This window comes from Rattus norvegicus, chromosome 13 (assembly GCF_036323735.1).
Source record: "Rattus norvegicus strain BN/NHsdMcwi chromosome 13, GRCr8, whole genome shotgun sequence".
Classification (NCBI taxonomy): domain Eukaryota; kingdom Metazoa; phylum Chordata; class Mammalia; order Rodentia; family Muridae; genus Rattus; species Rattus norvegicus.
Window position 1 is genome coordinate 42,419,036 of NC_086031.1, and position 13,268 is coordinate 42,432,303.

At 40.2% G+C, this 13,268-nt stretch overlaps 1 protein-coding gene and 1 long non-coding RNA gene across 2 annotated transcripts in view; both read right to left on the reverse strand.

Moving 5' to 3' along the window:
* Dars1 (aspartyl-tRNA synthetase 1) overlaps nt 1–13,268 on the reverse strand; it is a 55,117-nt gene that overhangs the window by 8,685 nt on the left and 33,164 nt on the right. The window contains exons 7-10 of the mRNA NM_053799.3: nt 11,799–11,858; nt 3,549–3,660; nt 2,001–2,135; nt 85–232 (exon numbers count right to left, since the gene is read on the reverse strand). Coding sequence (NP_446251.1) covers nt 85–232; nt 2,001–2,135; nt 3,549–3,660; nt 11,799–11,858 — 455 coding nt within the window. The remainder of the gene's footprint in view (nt 1–84; nt 233–2,000; nt 2,136–3,548; nt 3,661–11,798; nt 11,859–13,268) is intronic.
* Nucleotides 4,150–11,792, reverse strand: LOC134481554 (uncharacterized). The gene is made up of 2 exons (XR_010057190.1): nt 9,880–11,792; nt 4,150–9,353 (listed from the first exon to the last, which is right to left on the reverse strand). It is a non-coding gene; the product is annotated as an uncharacterized LOC134481554 (long non-coding RNA).

Below are 13,268 nucleotides of genomic sequence, written 5' to 3' on the forward strand. Positions count from 1 at the left end.
CCACTCCCCAAATCAAAAAAACAAAACAAAAAAGTGCATTTGTTTTGAAATTAAGGCCATTTCAGGATATTAAATAATTTTAACCTTTCTTGAAGTCCTTTGAATATTTGCACCAAAGTGTCAGCGATCTCTTCTACAACTTCATGGTAATGATAATTAAAGGCCATTTCAATATCCAAACCAACAAATTCAGTCAGATGTCTATGGGTATTGGAGTCTTCAGCTCTGAAAACTGTTAACCAAAGAAAAACAGGACAATATTTTAAGCCTTGGGTAAGTGAGGACTTAACTGCAGATTTCTGGTTGGTAGTGCCCAAGTGATACTGTTTTCCCACCCCACAGCTCGAGATGGAGCACTGATAAGCCATCTGTTTTAGCATTCTCCTAGACAGCAAGTTCATCACAAACTCCCGAGTCCTGGTGAAAAGCAGAACCAAATGCAAATTAATAAGAGGCTCTTGAGAACCCCCAGGGAATGCAAGATCCTGAGGCGCCACCTCAATAATTAAAACCAGACTCAATTATGACCAATATAGTGAGTTTGTCTCCATTTTATTAAGATGTGACCCAAGCAAAATGAAACTGCGTAAGTGAAGCAACATTACACACTTTCCAGCAACTCCCAGTGCAGCCCCATGCTGCCTGCATCTCCCTGCAGTCCTCTGACCGACCAGCTTGGCTCACCTTTCACTCTACTGCACATTAATATTCCTGTAACCAGCCCCACTTGGACACTCACAGGGACTCCCAAGACATAAAATAAGTCTGAAACCTTTACACTTTGCAATTTAATCTTAGCCTGTCCTTCTACCTTCTAACCATACTCTTATTTCTGTTTTCTCTGGTAGTCCATACTTTTAACATCACCTCAGTTTTTATATATCCAACTACATCCTTAAAGACACTGTAGTTTGAGTTTTCTTTTACGGTGACTTCAGCAATATTTCTACACTCACTGTTAAATTTTACAGCACATTCTGATTCTTCTTTTTCCTTTGAGACAGGGTCTCACTCAGTAGCCCTAGTTGTCTGGAACTCACAATGATCCTCCTGTCTCAGCCTCCTGAGTGCTGGGTTATAGGCATGAGTCACCACATGACTCCCCGACACAGACTTAAGGAGATGTCATTTGGATATACTCATGGGGTTATTTTGCAGTTCATTTGCTTATTCCCCACATGGCATATTCAGTACAAGCAGTGGGGATAACATGTTACCTTTTCACTCAAGGCATGGTCTGTGAACTAGGAGTGGCAGCAGTCACCTGCGTGCGTGTCAGAGCCCAGTCTCAGGTTTTACCTGAGGGTGCAACAGAACTGCATTTCACCAAATCCTCATCAGCATTCCACACATGCTGCTGCTTCGGCACCCAGCCTAAGAATACTCACAATACATGTCCGGCAAATAGCTGCTTGATAATTTCACACTGAGATGCCTGTGCCAGTTCCCCTATTAGCAAAAGCTTAAGCAAACCCCTCTAACTGGAATCCTAGGTGGTTGTTGGCTATGGCTCAGCAGTTTAGAGCACTGGCTTCTCTTCCAGAGGACCTAGGTTTGATTCCCAGCACTTGCACGAGAACTCATTGAGATTTGTCTGCCTCTGAGTCCTGGAATTAAAGGTATGTATCACCAAGCATGCATGGCTGGTCCTTAAAGCATTAACTTTTAAGATGAGGTGTTGTCATTGACAGACACACACACGCACACACGCGCGCGCACACACACACACACGCTTTCAATTCTATCTTGAAGTTCAGGTCGATATTTTTTCTGTTTGTTTTTGTGGAACTGAATGGAGAGCTGTGCGCACACTAACATGTTCTATCACTGAGCTAGCCATGCACCCGGCTCGTACATTCTAGTGCTTGCATAGTCAGCATATAGAAGGGTTTTAAGCTTTCAAAGTAAACTGGTAACCGCTCTATAATTAATGGACTTAATACAATTATTTAACTCAACATAATCACAAAATTAAGGAACATATAAATGAAATATCTTACCTGGCCCAATGCAGAAAACCTTCTCAAAATCAGCACAAATGCACATCTGCTTATATAGCTGTGGAGACTGAGCGAGGTAGGCATTACTTTTAAAATAAGACACAGTAAAAACATTGGCTCCTCCTTCGCTGGCAGCTGAAACACAAATGTTTGCATTACATCATCAATTGTATGTTAAGTCATGTGAATTCTTAAGTAAAAGAAAAAGTAGTTCACTTAGAGAAAAAAAGAACACCTAGAAAATCGAGAATTGCAGATAAATGTTCCCTTTTCAGAACTGATTTTATATTTATTACTTTAAGGCTATAATAACCTACATGAATAAATAGAAGGAAAGACATTCTTAATCCCTTTCTTCCCTTTTTCTGAGTCAGAGCCTCATCATGTAAAGCTACTGTCTTAATTTTCTTTTTTGAGAAAGGGGTTCTCTGCCTTTCCCTGGCTGTCTTAAAACTCACTCTGTAGGATCAGGCTGGCCTTGAACTCAGAGGTCCACCTGCCTCTGCTTCCCAAGTGGGAGAATTAAAGGTATGTGCCACCATGTCTGGCATTTTAATTATTTTTCTAACTGTAACAAAATACAATGTTTAATTAACTGCTATTCTTGCTTGTATGTAATATATGTATATTGTATGCACACCTTGTAGCAGAGGAGGTCAGAAGAAGGCACTGCATATCCTGAAACTGGAGTTACAGATAGATGGTTCTGAGCTACGGTGTACGTGCTAGGAACTGAGCCTGGGTCCTCTGAAGAGCAACAAGAGCTCTTAACCACTGAGCCATCTTTCCAGCCCATGAATGATAGTCTTTAAAACTATTTATTGATTTAGTGTATATGTTCACCTGTGGGGAATGCATTGGAAGGCCAGAGGACAGCTTATAAAGGTCGGTTCTCTCCTCCTCTCCTTGCCTGCAATGCCCTGGGGACTGAACTCACGTTGTTGGGCTCGGTGGCAGTGGCAAGCCCCTTTACTCACTGAACCATCACACACTGGTCCTGAAATGATTTTGCCCCCTTTGGAGAAAAGCTCTCGTTATGTAGCTCTGGCTAACCTGGACCGCATAAAGATCTACCTGCCTCTGGCTCCAGAACGTTGGGGTGAAAGGTGTTTTGCCATGAAGACCAGCTAGAATGCTATTTGTAATACATCTTTTAAGTGTTAGGTCAGCAGTTCTAAAAGGGTAGATGATCAAGACAAGATTCTCATGCAAGAATGACATTAATGGGTATCTAGTGATTTTTACAATGCATTTTATACAAAACCAGATTGCAGTACTAGTAAATTTTGAACAAAATTTACGTAATAAAAATATCTATGGTCTAGTAGGAATTGTGCTGTGCTTTGCTACTGCACTATTTCCTCATAATTACCACAACATGACTCTTGAAGGAAGAATAGGGAACACTGTAGACCATGGTATTACTGACCTTGAAATGGAACTAAACCTTAAGGGACTCTTGGGATTATTCAGTTAATAATTAATATAAGCAACACCTAGAAAGAACAATTAATGTTTTTTAATTACAGGAAACATTATGAAGCATACCTGAAATTATTTTAGGAGTCTGGATTTCCACAAAACCTTTGTTAATTAACGTTTCTCGGAAGAGATGGCAAATGCCGGACTGGAGATGGAAGATGGCCTGGCTGGTTGATGTCTGTAAGAGAGCATCAAGATCTCCTTTAATCAATCTGGAATGCCAAGCCTTCACCAAGACTAAGTCAAACTATTCCGGTTCTCAACAATTAAGGCCAACAGTACTGGACTGGATAGAACACACAACAACCCGAGCGAGAAGATGATGAAACTCGCTGCAATCTAATGAATACATATGACTACATTGAGCCATTTTGACTAGAGACGCTTCCTGAGCAGATGGTCTAATTTGTAAGAATTCCATTTGAGAAAATACTCAACTATTAATGAAACACCCTGCTTGCAGGTCCTCTCAGGGACTGTTTTTAGAGGTAACCCATTAAGTGAGATGTGTCAATATTTACATTGCATACAAATACTCTCCTAAGTAAGAGTTTAGCATGGAGCAACAAATCACCAGAGACAACTGGTGGTATAATCCTCACCACCAATTATATGCTAACTATAGATAGCCATGCGTTTGTTCCATTGAGAGCTTGCTACTGTCTCCTTTTCTATTTCCTTTCATTTTTTTCTCTTCACCTCCTTAATTATTCTGGCTTCCTTTGTTTACTTTCAGTCTCAATCAGGATCGATAGTGACCAGAGCTCTCTATTAATTATCTGTGCTCCAGTCAAAAGAAGTGGCTTCTTTTGAAGTCTTGCCTAATACATTAAAGGAAAAAAGTGTTATAACCAGATAGGTGTCTGGTAAAATACCGGACATCAAACCATACCACTGGGTTGGTACTGAGGAATTTCAATGAATTGTTCTATGGCACAGCTCACTCCTGCGTAGGCACACACAGCATTCTGATGCGGACACTAAGGATGAGGTCACCTCTTTGCATCTCCTTTACTGGAAAGAAGATCCGGGCTTATTTTTGCTTGTTTGTTTGTTGTTTGTTTTCCAAGGTAGGATTTCTCTGTGTAGTCCTGGCCATCCTGGAACTTGCTCTGTAGATTAGCTGGCCTTGAACTCATAAAGGTCCTCTGCTTCTTGAGTGCTAGGATTAAAGGCTTGTGCCATCACCACCCCCAGTTGGGGGTTTATTTTTTATATTTTATTCTGTGTGGATGTGTTACACCTTATCTTCGAGGTCAAAGGATAACTTACGGAAATTGGCTTTCTTTTTATACCACATGAGAACTTGGTACGGAATATCAGGCTTAGTGGCAAGTGACTTTATGCCTTGAGTCATCTTGCCATCTCAAACCAGGGCACACTTAAGCAATGCTACTTTATAATTCAAATTCAAAGTACAAATTAACGATTTCTCACAAAACAATAAATATTCTAAAAGCCTCTATAATCTGTTTAATTATTCACTTTGAAGATATTTACATTTAAAGGGGAGAGGATTGGGACTCTACTTATTTACTTGTTCATTTACTCATTCATTCATTCATTCATTCATTCATTCATTCATTCATTTTTTGCATTAAGTGACTTAAAGAAACACCAGTTCACCCAATCACCACAAATTGTGTATCCTTCTATTTTCAAAACTTAGTAACCTATACGTTAAAGATACATCAAATGTCATTATATTGCTACACATACGGAAACACAATTCACTTTAGTGGAAGATATTCTGTAAGGGCCACTAGTTTGCTTCATAGCTATTCATTTCTTTTAGCAGGCATAGCTAAACTTAGTACTTTTAAAATGCAAATTTTAAAACAAGACCAAAAAACAAAAAATAAATATACTGTATCACATATCAAACCCCTATTTTTGGTTTCCTGATTATATCATACCGATAAACCTGTCAATGTGTGTGGAAAATGGACCATGTTGTATAGGAATAAAACACCTCCCTGCCCCATTAAGCTCCTCAAGGTACTTGCTGGCTGCTAGAACAGGTACCTATTTTATTAAAAAGAAGGAACTGGGGATATAACTCAAGGCTGTATCATTTGTCTAGTAGGCTAATAATATTCAAAAGCCTGTGCTCAATTTGTATTACAGAAGAAGAAAATATTAAAAAGAAGAAAGCAGGAGTGTAGCTCAGCAGTAGAGGTCTTGCCCAGCACGCACAAGACCCTGGGTTTAATCTCTAAACGCGAAAAAACCAAACCAAACCAAAACCAAAAAATACCAAGAAACTGAACACAGTTATTCAGATGATAATTCCAGTATGTCCCACTTTCTACTTAGCACCTATATGCTAAGGGGTATTCTCCAGCAGATTCTACCTCTTAAACGGTTTGTCATGATTATGCAGTGCACACCTGTAACACCAGCTCCTAGGGTGAGATAGGAGGCCTGCCAAAGACAGGGCGGGGACTGAGTCCTGCCACAATGAAGAATAAGGTTGGTAAGAAGAGTGAATCAGAATTTATATTTTGAAAATACGGTTTTTCTAAAAGCAGTAAGAAAGAAAACGTTTCAAAGGAAATCCTTAATTATTTTGATTATTTGTAATGCTGACAAGAATTCTTACAAAGAGAACCACACTTGATACTTCTGACTGAACTTCAGTTATCTTTGTACTCAAGACATAAAAAGCCACCACTAAGAAGCTTAAGTATCTATCTCTGTATGGAAACTTGCCTAGAGGAAGAAACTGTCCTCAGAGGGATTGTGCTCATCAGACCAAAGCACAAAGCCTGGAAACTCTGAGTCTACTGTTGAATCATGTTCCGCATCTGCTCCTTCTTCAGTCACAAAGCATCCTTAGGACACTAGAGGATGACACGGAGTTAGTAAAATCTAAGCAACAGTCAAGGGACTTTTCTGTCTTCTGGACAAACAGTCATTCTAGTTAGAATAATAATATTTAAAGAGAATCAAAACCTGCTTCTGCCAATTCTTTTAAAATAGAGACTAATTTCAGGGACTGGAGATAACCCAGCAGTTGTTAGACAAGGTAAAAATAAAGGGGGAAAATTGCTCAAACCAAGACTCTAGAGAATTAGTCTCCCCGAGGTCATGTTATGAGAGAAGACCACTGCACCAGGAGGTGGTGGGAGTGTGGTACACACTTTTCATCTCAGCTCTCGGAAGGCACAGAGAGGCAGGCAGATCTATGTGAGTTCGAGGACAGCCAGGAGTACAAGGGGAGATCCTGTCTTAAAAAAACTAAAAGAGGAGGGAGGGGATGGCTGGAAGGAGGAGGAAGAAGAACAATAAGAAAGAAATCGCTGCATCTTTTCATCTTTTAGGACAAGAGGGCCAGGATACTGGAAGAGTCCGAAGTGTTGAGAAGTCAGACAAGCCCACGTCTACAATCGAACTGTCAATGGCACTGACTAGTTCACCAGTCTCACAATAAATTATTTTTAGCTTGTGGCTTAAAAAAAAAAAAAACAACCAAACAAACAAACAAAAAAAACCAAACAAAACAAAAAAATCAATTGCTACCTCAATTGAACCCACTATAGATAGCTCTTGCTTCTTTCTAGTTCATGGTTTATGAAGCTGGACTGAAGAGAGATCTGATGAACATTTCTCAGTTGCAAATCCGAAATGCTCTACAATCTGAAACTTTCTGAACATTGATATGATGCTATAAGCAGAAAAATCCACACTTCAAGACGGTCTTATGCAGAAAATTAATTTAAAATATTGCATATAAAATCACCTTCAGACTATGTATACATACAGATTATAAGTGAATTTCATTTAGACTTCAGTTCCATCTCCAGAGTATCTCGGTATGTACATGCATACTCCTAAATCTGAAAAGACTTCAAAATATTTACAGTTCCAAGCACTACATACAAAAGACATTCATTCTGTCATAGAAAACTGGATAGAAAGCTATTTCTAAAATTATACCTTTTTCATTCCAAATGAGCTATTTAAAAAAAAATCAGGTTGATGTAGAATTTATAATCAAGTTCAAGTAACCTCTGAGATAAAAAAAAAAAAGCCTGGAATCACTGAAAAACTGCAATTATATTAGCATGATAGGGGCTTCAGCAGAACTCAGGTTAAATTCCTGCCAAGACTCGAGCATGCAGACACGGGGGCACGCGATAAAGGCACTGCAGACTGAGAGTGGTGGGTTTGCAACACAACAGTATCAGGCATCCCTACAACACTGATTCAGGCCAACAGTTACCACACATCTAAGACACTCCCCGGACTACCCTCAGACCATCTGAAACTGTGTTTAAAATGCTACAGATTATGGTAACCACCCAGCTATGATTCTTACAGCATTCCCAATGTTCTCTCTGCTGCTCACAGAAATCAGCATTACTTCAACTTGTTTCTGCCTCTACTCATTTCCGCCACGGTGGGTTTCACTTACATAATAATTATTTCCCTTTAAATCACACCTTAAATCCTTAGCAATATCATATATGAACACATGAATTTAATTTGCAAGTTAAATCACATTAGCTATTAAAATATAATGTATCTGATTCCACCATATGTATCTGTATAGATTTCCACTATATATTTCCAGTTTTAGAAAAATATTGCAAAATTGAAATGTCAGAAATTCCAATATGCTGGCATGCAAATTATATTGCCAAGAAAATCTTTTGTATTAAAAGGGTATAAAAATTCTTTAGAAATACAGATTTTTTTTTATTTTCTAGTTGAAAAAGAAAACAGACCATTATTATAAACTGTCTAATTGTTGTATAAGTGTTTTAGGATTTTACGGTTTTGTTAATGACATTCTTAGAAAGGGATACATTGGGCTGGAGAGATGGCTCAGTGGTTAAAAACTGTGCCTGCTCTTCCAGAGGTCCTGATGGTGGCTTACAACCAACTGTAATAAGATCTGATGCCCTCTTCTGGTGTGTCTGAAGACAGCTACATACATGATAAATAATTCTTTTAAAAAAGGGGAATACATTTAAGTTTTTTTTTAGATTTATTTTATGTATATAAAGTATGCATATAAGTGTTTTGACTGAATGTATGGATGTGTACCATGTGTATGCCCATTGTGTCCTCAGAGGTCAGGAGAGGCCATTATTAGATTCTCTGAAACTGGAGTTGCAGATACTTGTGAGTTTCCATGACAGTGCTTGGAAACAAACCTGGGTCCCTGGCAAGAAGAGCAAGTGCTCTGAATTGCTGGGCCATCTCCACAGCCCTCCACTCCCCAATGCATTTATTAATATTTGTTTTTAACTAAAAATTCACGTAAATGGGTGTATGCCATGTGGTTTCAGTGCCCAGGGAGGTCTACAGGAGCACGTTGGATCCCCTGGAATTGGAGTTAGTTACAAGCTGTCATGTGGGTGCTGGGAAACCACAGTGCAAGAACAATAAGCACCCCAACAACTAAGCCATCTCTCCAGTTCGCGCCTAAATCAGAACAGACAAAACAACACAGCACTTATGTGAGGGAAGGCAGGTACCTGCCACGATGCATGTGGCAGCCAGAGGATGACATTCAAGAGTTGACTGTCTCCTTTTATCCCTGCTTGGTGCAGGGATACCCACACGGATGAGCCATCTGGGTATCTCCAAGAATGTTGTTACATTGTTAAAGGCGTTTTTTCTCAGAAACCTCTGAGTTCAATGACTTCTGTAAGAGCCCTCACTCACTCGGCCCCTATTATGGATCACTGTGGCAGTTTACTTCACCCTCCAACAATGGCAGGCTATTTGTGAAACTCTGTGGAAGGGTGGCACTTACATCAGAATCTCTCTTTGACTTCTTATTCTTAGGCACAGATAAAAGTCACCAAAATAGCAATATTTACATTTCCTCTTGGGGTTCATTCTGTAAATAAGTGTTCCCTAAATAGAACTATATTACATTAGTTAGTGTAACACTGCAATTTATTTATTTCAAAAAACCTTTTACTGTTTTATGTGTAGGAGTGCTTTACCTGCATGTTTATCTAACATTCTATTCATGGAATGCTGTTGGAAGCCCCAAAAGAGCACCAGATCCTCTGAACCTGGAAGTTACAGGACTGTTACAGTTGTGACCTGCCATGTGGGGGCTGGGAACTGAACCCAAGCCCTCTGGAAGACCAGCTAGAGCTCTTATCCACTGTGTCATCTCTGCAGTCCATAGTTTATTCATTTTTTAATTGACCCCCTGCTCATGTTACCAGTTTCATATAGATAAACATTGGAATATATAGCAGTTATCTACTTCAAAGAACTCCTAGGTAATTTTAGGAGATTAGACCGTTGTATGAGGTCTTAGTGCAGTCCTACCTTCCTGGGATTGTCAGGTTATCGTACAAGCTGAACTATTTTAAAAAAGCATATCACATTTAGGCTCCAGATATAGTTAAGTCCGTTGAGTACCTACCCAGCATGTTATGAGGTCCTAGATTCAATACCCAGCACAACCGGATATAATAGCATCTGCTTAGACTATCAGAACTTGAGAAGTAAAAGCAAGAGGATCAGAAGTTCAGGTCATCCTCAACTGTACAGAAAGTTCAAGTTCAGCTTGGACTGCATGAGGCCTGTCTCAAAAACAATAAACACAAGGGTCTGGTGAGATGGCTCAGCCAGAAGAGATACTTGCTCTAATCCAGTTGACCTGAGTCTGACCCCTGAAATTACCTGGTGTAAGGAGAGAGCCGACTCCCACAAGCTGTCCTCTGACTTTCACATGTGCTCCACTGCAAGTCTCCCTTCCTCAAAATACATAAGATGGCCCATGCAAGTGTTAAGGACAAGGGTTTGGCTCACTGGTGCGTAAAAAGGCAAGTGCATATAGTGATTACTTACACTCACAGCACTGTGGGGCCAGAGGCAGGAGCAGGCTGGTTAGGGAGACCGACCTCCAACAGGGACCCTGCATGTAGTAAGAGACCCTGCATGTCTCAATATGTAAAGTGAGGAGTGGTCCAGAAGAACGTGGGCAACTGCTTCAGGCCCTAACACACAGATGCACGAAGGGCATAGGCACTCACACACACACATCTTTACACATGGACCTCCATAGAGGGGAATATACACATATGCACATGCAAACCACAAGCATAAAAGACATATTCTCTACTTAGTATTTTCACCAACCTGGGCCCAGTACTGCTAGGATCTCCAGCTTTTCAAGAAAAGTCATTTAGATGTTAGTATGAAAATCTTCCCAACTTTCTTTTCCTCCCACAGATCATAACACTACAAGATGGCCTCCAACTCATTTTTCTTTTACTTGTTTGTGAGCTGGTCTCATTACTGTAGCTAAGACTAACCTCTAGTTGCCTATGTAATCTAAGTACACTTTGATATTTACTGCCTGAGCCTCCTGAATTTTGGGGTCACTGGTACACACAACCAAGCCTGGTTAAATCCTGGGCTCAAGTGATTGTTCTGTCTCAGCCTCCCAAATACCCGGGATGGCAGGCCTGTGCCATTGCTCTCAGCAAAACTTCCATTATTCAATGGTGGCCATGCATTTAAATTAAAACGCCCACACCACTAACGTAATTTTTCTGGGCCAACCTGTAGAGTAAGCCAATAACAATGTTGAACAAATACTATGAGCAAACACATTATATCCAACTCCTATGACCAAATACATGAAAAAAACCTGAGCTTTCTAGGCACTACCAGGTTGCTTTGTTTTTCAACATTACTTAAAAATGGAGATTTAAAAATAAGACAGAAAGCAAATAAAAGAAACGACAAGGGGACACGCACAACTCCAGAAGAATCAAAGTCAGACAGAACTTGGGGGAGCAAAGAACCTGAGCATGAGATAGAGTACTTAAGGAGGAAGATGTGGTCAAACATTAAGAAAGAAAGATGACAAATCAATGATGAAACCACTGAACTCTTTCACTTGCAACCAAACCAAAAGGGAAATAGAAGCCCCATGAGACGGCAGTGTAGACCACGACAGACGGGGACCTGCTTCTTCATAACAACACCTGTCACTACCTGGCTGCACTAAATTGTAAGCAATTTCTTTCCCATCTTGCAGTGATTTAATGGTTGCATTTCCACTTGCTGACAAACCTGTATAAAACAGACATCACCTGGAAGCCACCCAAACATTGGTTTTTATAATCATCTGTTGTTTTCAAACAAAGGAAGACAGTACCCTGTGAACTGTACTCACCTGCTCCTGTTACTGGCAGCCCTTTCTGTGGGAAGGGTCAGTCAGAGAGGTACACTATGTCTTACATCATGATATTAACACATAGGCAAGTGGCACTTAGCTTTACGGTCTCTCCACACATTTCAATATTAGCATAACAAACAAATGAGGCATACCCTAAGGTCAATGATTCTGTTGTCTAATCTTGTATCTTGGTTAACGGTAGCTCTCCCGTCCTTAAAAAAAAAAAGAGAGAAGTGGGAGGGGATGAGAAAAACAGATTTTACCAGTATTCTGCAGTACACAAGCACACATACTCCCCACTCTAAGAAGCGACGTTTCCTTTAGTGAGAGATGTTTAGTTAATAATGTACATGGAAATCAAGAAGCCAAGATAATGAACAAAATAAAAAGAAAGCCAGGGAAAAGTCAGTGTTAGGAGGCAGAGATAATGCTGGGGATGGTATGGAATGCCTTTAATGCTAGCACTTGGGAAGCTGAGGCAGGTGGATCTCTGTGAGTCTGAGGCTAACCAGAACTCATAGGGAGTGAAACTGTATCTCAAATACTCTCCTGCCCCCCAACACCACACACCAACAAAAGAGAAAAGGGAGTGAAGGGGAGAGAGGCTTAGACTAGATATGTCTCAGTGGGTAAAGCATATGTTATAAGGGATGAATACTGGACTTCAAATGCCAATTATCCCTGGCAGTAATACATGAAGCTAGCTAGACTAGCTTAATTAGTGAGCTCTAGGTTCAAAGAGAGATACCCTGTGTCAATATAAAAGGTTAAGGTGGTTAAGGAGGATAGACACCCCACTATCAACCTCTCGAATTTAATCTGCACATATGTACTGACGTACATGGGAACATGGACACACATACATATGCAGCCACCCACACAAAACAGAGAGATGATAGAATGAGAAGGGACAGATACGCAACACAGCTTTCTTTCCCTTCTCCAACTCTCTGCATTCTGGATTTAACCTATATGCCCTTGCTAATACCTAACAGGAAAAATACACAGACCAAGCGCTTTGTGTTACTAACCTATGCAGTTTTAAAAGTACGCTCTGGGGACTTCCCAAGGTCCCCTAAGACTTTCAGGAATCCCTGAGATCATTCTCTCCTTTGGGACACTAGTGGGGGAGGGGACAGTGTTTCTCTGTGTAGCCTCAGCTGTTCTAGAACTTGCTCTGTAGACTAGGTTAGTCAGAGATGCGCCTGCCTGGAATTAAAGGCCTGTTCTGTCCCACTGTGGCTAGACCTCTTTTTTTCCTACAATGCTTTTCATTCTCACTCATGAGTCTATTAAGAAGTTTGTGGGCTGGAGGGATGGCTCAGCAGTTCAGAGCACTGAATGTCCTTCCAGAGGTCCTGAGTTCAATTCCCAGCAGCCACATGGTGGCTCAAACATATGTAATAGAATCCAGTGCCCTCTTCTGGTGTGTCTGAAGACAGCAACAGCGTACTCACATACATAAAATAAATAAATCTTTGAAAAAAAAAAAAAGAACTTTGTAAAAGCTGTATGGTTGGTAACTTCTCAACACTGTGAATTCAAGAACTATGAAAACCTAGATGTATACAGTTAGATATTTACACTTTGTCCATATTTAACATGATGTCACACTTGTAACA